At 38.7% G+C, this 8,808-nt stretch overlaps 1 protein-coding gene across 1 annotated transcript; it reads right to left on the bottom strand.

Moving 5' to 3' along the window:
* Nucleotides 1-12: 12 nt before the first annotated feature.
* mr (anaphase promoting complex subunit morula) lies at nt 13-7,985 on the bottom strand. Its single transcript, XM_073990760.1, has 8 exons — nt 7,813-7,985; nt 6,666-7,113; nt 6,364-6,608; nt 6,108-6,303; nt 5,341-6,048; nt 4,762-5,025; nt 4,455-4,702; nt 13-421 (listed from the first exon to the last, which is right to left on the bottom strand). Exons 1-8 carry the CDS (start codon nt 7,864-7,866, stop codon nt 221-223), a joined length of 2,364 nt encoding a protein of 787 aa, XP_073846861.1. The 5' UTR covers nt 7,867-7,985; the 3' UTR covers nt 13-220.
* Between the last annotated feature and the right edge of the window lie 823 nt (nt 7,986-8,808).

The raw sequence follows: 8,808 nt of genomic DNA, 5'->3' as shown, positions 1-8,808 counted from the left end.
TGACATCGTTAGTTGTTGTTGGTTGGTCGTAATAGCCGTGAATTTTTGTTTATTTACACATTTGGGCTGTTTTTTTTCTGTTGTGTGGAATTTTATGCCAATTCATTTTGGGATTTATTATAAAATGTTCTTCTCTTAATAATAATAATGAAAAAAAACTTAAATTACATATTCATATCTCTTGAAGATAAATTATTGTGCTGCTGCTGGATGTAGGAAATTATTTGGCTAATTGATATACCCCACCCGAATAGATTAACTTGTGATCGCGCACTTTACGTTGTAGAAATTCTTTCAAATCATCTTGTGTAAATTCCACACCCAAACCATTTGAGGCGAATAGCTTTAACATTTGATGGATACGTTCAATGGGCAAAGAATCCAAATTTGTTAACATACCAACGATATAGGACCAGAAAACCTGCAAAATATAGGAAGAGGGAAACATGTTCAGAATTAAGTTAAAGGTGTTAATAGGAATGACGTAGGTTGCATGATTTCAAAAGTGTAACAAATATTGATATACTTTTTTTGTGATGTGATAATTATGCGCCCAATTAGGCGTAGAGAAAATACGAGGCAGGAATCAAAAAATTTAACTTGGAGGTCATATTTGAGGGAAAAGTAATGAGGAATCAATATTAACTATAGAAGAACGAATATTAATTGAGACATCTGCACCGTCCGGACGTTAAAAGCGCTGAAACCAGTCGCATTTTCCTCGACAGCTGTCATTCTTCTGCAGCGGTGAGGTTAGGTAGTGGTCGTCGAGTACGGCATTTACACTGTACCTGTGTACTGCCTACGCATCTGCATCAGTGGGAATGCTATGTATAAAAGCCTGCTTGATAGGCTTGTTGTTCAAGAGGCTCTCGTTTGTACCTTTGACCTCCCTGTTTCTCTGTAGATCATGAAGATCCCTCCTAACGAGCCTGGGTTGGAGAAGCTTTTCCGCAAGCTTGTCATGTTGTTATGTCTTCGTCTCCTCTGGAAGATGGTCCCCTGGCATCGTGAGTAGGTACCCTGTTGCAGTCCTCAGGTCGACATTCTGGCACATTTGAATATTCTTCAACTGCGTATAGCTAACATTTGCATAGTTTACCACAGACCGGCCTATTGCTTTGTAAGGTTACTTTGCCAGCACCCAAAGTTCTGCCGTCCATCGACTTGAGGAACTTGTTCATACTTCTGATATTGTCCCAAATAGTTGTAGATCACGCGAACGACCCTAACATGTTGTAGAACGTTACACCCAATATCTTGGGGAATCAAGACGCCATCGACCAATAGCTCTTGTTGTTGTTGTAGCAGCATTTAAACCTACGTAGAAGCATAGGTTTAATGCTGGGTTAGCAGCCGCTGGCCGAAACACTATGGTTCCGGGTCAATCCGGTACGAAAGAACCCGCTGCCGTGGGATTGGTCAATATCTTCAATTCAGGTTCACCTCATTTCAACCGTTCAGGTGGGGAACTGTCGATTTAGCGGCGGATGTTTATATAACCTATCACATATTTTATCAAAAATACACCCAAGATCCTACAATCGTCGGCATATATTACGATCCTGCCGGCCGGAGGGTGTAGAATTTCAGAAAGGTAGAGGTTAAACAATTACGGAGATATCACCCCACCAGTGAATACTTTGTTTCACTAGACGGGTCTTTGATTTATTTTTTCTGAATTCCACAAACGACTAGCCCCCACACATGTAGTTAATTATCCATCGCTTCAAACACGGTCTTCTCTACTTTCCTCGAACAACTTGGCGTAATTGACGGTATCGAAGGCCATCGATAGGTTAGTAACGAACTGTTCCCCGCTACGGGTCTTATACTTTTATTTCTGAATTCCACAAACGACAGGCGTCCACACATAAAGTTATTTGATTTCCAACGTTTAAAATATGGCCTGAGGGAAGTCGTCTCTATGTCCTCGAACAGATTGGCATGGTTGGTGTCTAGAGCCATCATAACTCTTCGGTCGCACGACCTGTCCTCGACAGATATGTATGTGTGGATATGTCGTGTAATGTTGTTGTGGCTCTGGTCATTTTCCGTAATTCAAGTTGAACAACTGTGAAACTACTTCTCATCATGGACAGGAATAGTCCCTGTAGGATCCTCGCTACTGGTAACAGGAGGAAAATAGTCCTGTACGATTCTCCTCGGCTGTAATCATTGCCGGGGCTTCAAGAACGGGACCACCCTGCCAACTTTCCAGGCTTCTGGTACAAAATGGGTGGCTAGATTCGGATGATATCTGCAACAGCGCTCTTGGTAAATTGTGGTAGTATCTCCTCGGCTGAGAAGGCTCTTATACGTCTTAGCGCACACTCCTCTTCGCCCTGTCACTCTCGGCGTACTCTATAAATTGTCTTCGGATATGTCATTTGGCTTGGGTACCCACAATTTACGTAATCGTGTACCAAACGTAATCTCAGGTGGTCTGGACTTTCCTTTTTCCGCTTATGCTCGCCTACTAACCTGTTGACTTCAAGAGAAGTTTCCTCTTGTGTATTCAAGGTTGGTACGACAAAACTCATCGTGTTCATTTGATAGTCACGCCGTCTCTGCTGGAAAATTTGGTCTAATTTCGGGTATTCGATTCTCTCAGCTACTCGAGGATCTGAGGCAATAGTGAGTGAGCTCTCTGAAGCGGTGATTGGTGAACTCTCGAAACAATTAACAATCAGCATTTCCAGGGTTCAGAAAAGTATGGCGTTTAAAAGTTATGAAGTCGAGTGGTGTGCTAAAGGTGACGATGGTCGATAAAATGGAAATGCTGTTTTGCCAGGACACATCATCTATCTGACAGGGTGCCACTTGCCTATTGATTTTAAGAGTAAGTTCCCTAACTCTTGGGTATTCAGGGCTATTAACGACGAAGACCATCACGCTCATCTGCAAGTCCCTTCGGCTCTGCTTTGAACTTTGGTTTGATTTCGGCTATTCAACCAGCAGGTACATAGCGAGCGGTTGCAGCTGTGATGTCCCGAAAAAATTCTCTCAGCTACCAGAGGATCTGAGGGAATGAATGGGCAAATCTCTGAAGCGGTGATAGGTCAATTTTTTGAACCTTTGCCAATCAGTTTCTCAATGGTTCAGAAAAGTACGTCGGTCAGAGGTTATGAAGTCGGGCAAGGAAAAAATACGGGTCTTCAGGACACGTCATCTATCAGACAGGGTGCCACAACGGTAATGTCTGGTAAGCTGTGGCAATCTCCTCTTATCCTCGTAGGAGTTTTTTCATACACCGTGCTATAATAGCTATTAATTTGCTCGGACGGGGCAGTGTCCCTCTGGTCATTGTCAAGGGCGGAATGATGAACATTGAAGTCCCCTAGCATCAACCGTCAGATTGCCCTCCAAAAGTGGATTATGTCGGGGTATATAACGCACAACTATTCATCGGCGGTATGTTCACATTAAGCAACTCTACCTCGGCAGTGTCATACTTTACTGATATTCCCATATAAGGGAATATCTTTGCAAGCTACAGGTAACGACGAGCTTTTTTCCTGAATCGCGGCGACCACGATGTTTCTTCGTCTCATAAAGTCTGCAATTTCGCGGACTTTTTTGCAGAGACCATTACAATTGAACTGCAGTAACGATGAATTTCTGGAACGCTTAACAATAGAGATGGGTAATCTAGTTTTTTGTTCAATGTACTAGTTTCAAAACGTATGAGTAACATCATATTACGCATATGCAGTTTGTTTATATAAATGATGTGGGCCATTGGAACTGCGTAGTTAACTAGATAGTTCCATATAGTTCATATTGTTTCGTATTTCCGCGACGAAGTTGGAGACACACTCTGAGATGTTCTGGCTCAGCAGGCAGCAACATAACTCCTTTCACAGTAGTCCCGGAGGCGGCTTTTGGGTCATTATCTTTAAGAGCTTTTGGGTCATTATCTCAGACAGAGTATTAACTAGCCCACGAAAAACATTGTCGTTGTAATCAGGACCTCCTTTACTATCTTCGGTGAAAAATACATAACGATTCACGAAAAGCCCTTAACAGCACTTAATCAAAAATTTCCGAACGTAATCTACGTTTGGAATAAACATGTGTGGAGATGAAGTGCAGTGCTGTTGTTGTACTGTGCTGCTTGAGGAGTCCTTCTGATCATCGACAACTGGAAAGCAATTTCAAATGCTTCAAATGAAGGATCAAGGGCCCTTTTTCTTCATTTCAGAACCATAAGGGAGTGGTAGTCGACAGGTTGATGCCTCTTTCTTACTTCCTCTCCATGATAGACTCTTTCTTTAAATACTGGTTCATATTACGTATACGCATACATAAATGCCTATGTGTGGATCTTTTCGATCTTCTCTTTCGTTCAGCAAATTTCTCCCCTTTGATTTCTATTTTCTTCTCCTTCACTTTCTTTAATTTCCCCCTCTTGTCTATGTAAATTTAAATCTTTAAAAAGTATATGAACTCACCTGCAACTCCTCTTCCCTTTGATCTGAGGCACTTGCCATAGCCGATTCATTATCTTCATCTTCTGTGATAATTTCATTGATTGGTAATTTCTCCAATTGAGATTTTGGCAATTCATCTTCAATTAGTTTATAAATGCCTGGTTGAGATTCAATTATAATACCATGGGATTGCCAAAATGCCATGCGTCTTCTCAAGACAGAGGGTGGGATTTTTACCAACGTACTCAAGTCATCCAAGGACCATTCATCTTTGAGGAATATACAACATTTTAGATGTGAAGAAAACAAATGAAAATTCAATACTCACTTTTATTTTGAAAATGATAAATAATCACCGCCTGAGTAGGGGCCACAGTCATGTCAAGTACTCTATCGCCCAATTCAATGCTAATGCACACCTTGCCAGTAACAGTGCGCCAATTTAGAGTACGATTACCTTTGTACTCTTCATAGGATTTGGTGTATTTTCTAAATTCATTGGCAATTTCTTCGGGTAGCTCAACGCTTTCCTTATTAAAGGAAGGCCAAAATTGGGCCGATATTATCAAGGAAGAAATATCAAATTGTTTGTCTGCAAAAATAAAAAATATATTTTATGTACATACATATCGTCACAACACGGGACATTTTCGAAAAGCTGCTTATGTATTCGTATTCTGAATTTATCTGCAATCTGACTACATTCACATTCTGTATATCGCCACCTGAAATGCCCAAAGACGTAACTTTAAACGTAACCCTTTGAGGGTTACGTCTTTGGGCATTTCAGGTGGCGATATACAGAACGTTTTGTCACTGTGGCAGTTAATTTTATTCAATAATCGACAAACTAATACTGCCATTCAGCTACGATGTTGGCTCATCCAGTTAAGAAGAATGTACTTACCCTCCACATATTTAGTATCGCTATGTATGTGACTATTAATACGTTTCGAATCGGCAATATCTTTAAGCATAACCTCACAATTGTGTAACAAAGATTCACCAAATCTCAACTTCAGCAATTCCAAATTTCGAATTTCTTTCTCCGGATTAAATTCCAACTGAGTTAGCAAACGATCTGCCAGCAGATTACGATATTCACTCATAAATAGCTCTTTGCTACCATAAATATCCACAACCATGGAAATAATATCAGCACTACGTGATGTCTTAACCGTACGCGTCTGTACTGTATTGTCCAATCCAAATGGATCGGGTTGCCAATTTTCCCAATTACTTAGTTCATCATTGACATTGCCGGTGGTGCCATCTTTGACAGCATCTCCCTTGGCCAATTCTTCAGATAAATCTGTTGGTCCGGATTCGGTTTCCGTTAGGCTTGTCACCACGCATCGAACAGTATCACTACGTTTCCTCAAGTACTCTTTAATGGGTGCCGTGACAGTCTCTAGAATTACACCACTGTTATCTAAGTAGCGTATGGCCTTAATGGCAGCAACATAACCGGTCAGAATGTCCATGGTATTGACACCAGGATGTAAGATACGTGCCTCCAAAGAAGTTTTTAAAGTGTTGATAATTTGGCGACGCAAATTTATTTTCTCCATGCAAATCTTAAGATCCTCAATGGCTGGTATGGAATCAGGAAAATCTGAACAAAAATAAGATGTTATTCTTACAGTTTCAATATGAATAGAATTCCATACTCACCTATAATAATGCTAAAGAATTGATCAATTACACTGAGGGCATAATTTTCATAGACATAAAAGGTTAACTTAACCTTTAGACTCTGTATGACATCAGATGACTTGGAGTTATCATCCGTGTGCATGGCATCAGGATCGTTGGAGACTTTGCTGTGGAATACCTGCATAAGCCAACTAATTACAACATCATCGAGCCACTGTAAGAGAGTGGAAATAGTTTTTTTAACCAATAGTGGAAATAGTTTTTTTTAACTTACCGTTAACAAATTCTTCAAATGACTTCTGTCAAATATACCATGACAAGTATTTTTAATGTGCTCCCCAATACGTTGCTGTACCAAAACTGTCATGGATTGACCTGCCAAACGATCTAATAATTCCAAATCAACCAATTTTTGATTGACTTCATTAATGGTTTGCAACAAACTTTGGCATTGACACTTTTCCAATTCTTGATTGCAACCCTTGCAAGGCATACAAGATTCATCGAGATCTTCATTATCTAAAAAAAGAATTATATTTTATTTTTAATAAAGAACTATCTCACTCAAACACTTACCCTGTCCCATACTTGTGGACTGATGCAAATTAAAGAATACCCTAAATGAGACACTGTAGAATGAGAACACCACATTATTGAAATGTGTTGGCAGCTGAGAGAGCAGCGATGCACGCAACAACTCATTGAGTTTTGCCAATGATTTGCTATGATCAACTCCATGACATATACCATCTAATTTTTCCAGACTTGTTTTGACAAATTGATAATAGGCATCCAAACTTTTTACAGCATTTACAAAATTTGTAAATAGTTTGTATTGTTGTTGTAAATCTTCAGCACTTTCGCCATCTTTTTCAAATTTGGTTAACGTTTGATTATGTTTAAAACATGACCAGAATGTTGGTGTCAATTTGCTGCGCACAAATGAACCAATTTCAATCCACAACACTTCGTAGATATATTCTAAAGTGTCTTCTGTTTCTTTGGCCAATTCTGGAGAGTCCAACTAAAAATAATAGGGACTATATAATTATAAATAATAATTATTATACTATAAAGAACTCTTCAAAGGATAAATTCGCATCCTTAGACCAGTATCTTGCACCACCGCAAGGACTAAACATTCTGCTTATATTTATGCACATCTGGCGAAACTGCCCGACATTCAAGATGCCATAAATCATATATTGACCGAGTATACAGGAAGCTGTATCCTTCTACAGTTTGGTCCCAACCATGTCCTACAACAAAATCTACAAACAACCTACATATGTATACGAATGGGAACTCCTTTCCTTTACCGACACAACGCAGAAAATTATGAAAATATTACCACAGATAGTGCTTTTTATCCCGATTCCAACCATGTATTGCTTTTGTTGCGGAAATGTATACTTCTCGAGATATGGGTCTCCAAAGATCCACAAAGGTCCTAACCTATTTTTCTCTAAATAGCCGGCCTTCAGCCGGGATTTAAGACTTTCTCCTATGGACAGGTGCAAATCTCGGGAACGGGAACACATTTTTCTTTAATATTATTAATATATTTAATATTATTGGAGGCCTATACCTCGGGAAGTATACATACCCTTCAACAAAATTATACATCGTTAAAATCAGTATAAACATCACTATTTGTGGTAATTTTTTAATAATTTTAGACTAGGGCAATACATCACATCACATTTTTTTACAATATCCTTACACATTCTTTAAGGATTGGACAGCTTTCACTGAAATCGGACCAAACTATTTCCATTTTCACTAGCAATTCGTATTTTAAAACATTCCAATATATACAAACAATCCAATTGTTCACCGGCAAAAAGTAAACAAATTTTGCAATTTACGGCAACAGCTGTTTTACAAGAACAGGGTGACAGTTTTTTGGAGCAGATAGCCAAGAATAGGATTTTATGATGTTATAGTACGTTTACATACAACGTGATTTCAAATGTGAATTCCAATGCGTATACGTCAAATAAATCATCATAGAGATAGTTAACCCGGCAAAATTATCTAATGCAAACGGCGTTTAAAACTAGTATATAAATGGACAAACATTAGGCCTGTTCGATAACTTCGCAAGTAAAAGGTAATTGCAACTGCTTCTCATTTCTCGTTGACGAAACAAGTTCATTATCGAAAAGCATTTTGTAAAAATTTGTACAAACATTTGGGTTATCGAACAGTCCTAATATCCTGTTTATATCATAGCTTTTTGAAGGGTTAACCTTCTTTATTAGGACTTTTTGACGTATACGCGATGGAATTCACATTTGAAACACAGTGGGTTTGTTAAATCCGATTGTACATAAACGTTCTATTAAATTATAGTACGTTTACATATATCCGGATTTAATAAACCCACTGGGTTTCAAATGTCAATTCCATTACATACACTTCAAATTAATCCTGTTTAAGAAGGTTAAAAAGCGATAATATAAACAGGCGTTTACCTTAGAATATCCCCAAGTGGGTTTAAAACTACAAAAAGGATGTTTTTTTAACTCTAAAAGCGTTCCTTAACCAAAAAAGTAGCAAAACTTGAAGCAAATTTTACGAAAGAACAAGCCAAAGAGAATGCCATCTCTTTTACTAATTTCTCAATAAATTTCGTGGCGTAAAGGTGGAAAATCTGTCAAAATGCTGACTTGACATTTATTTGACAATTAAGGCAAAGAAAATAAATCGAACAAAT

This window comes from Musca autumnalis, unplaced genomic scaffold (assembly GCF_047663935.1).
Source record: "Musca autumnalis isolate F117 unplaced genomic scaffold, ASM4766393v1 scaffold_5, whole genome shotgun sequence".
Classification (NCBI taxonomy): domain Eukaryota; kingdom Metazoa; phylum Arthropoda; class Insecta; order Diptera; family Muscidae; genus Musca; species Musca autumnalis.
This window is presented reverse-complemented; position numbering and strand designations above follow the sequence as displayed.

Coding starts and splice junctions, on each gene's coding strand:
- mr (XM_073990760.1), bottom strand. CDS start 7,866: ATGGAAATAGTTTGGTCCGATTTCAGTGAAAGCTGTCCAATCCTTAAA. Junction 6,304..6,363: donor ATTTGAAGAATTTGTTAACG/GTAAGTTAAAAA, acceptor ACTCTCTTACAG/TGGCTCGATGATGTTGTAAT. Junction 5,026..5,340: donor CGATACTAAATATGTGGAGG/GTAAGTACATTC, acceptor TTATTTTTGCAG/ACAAACAATTTGATATTTCT.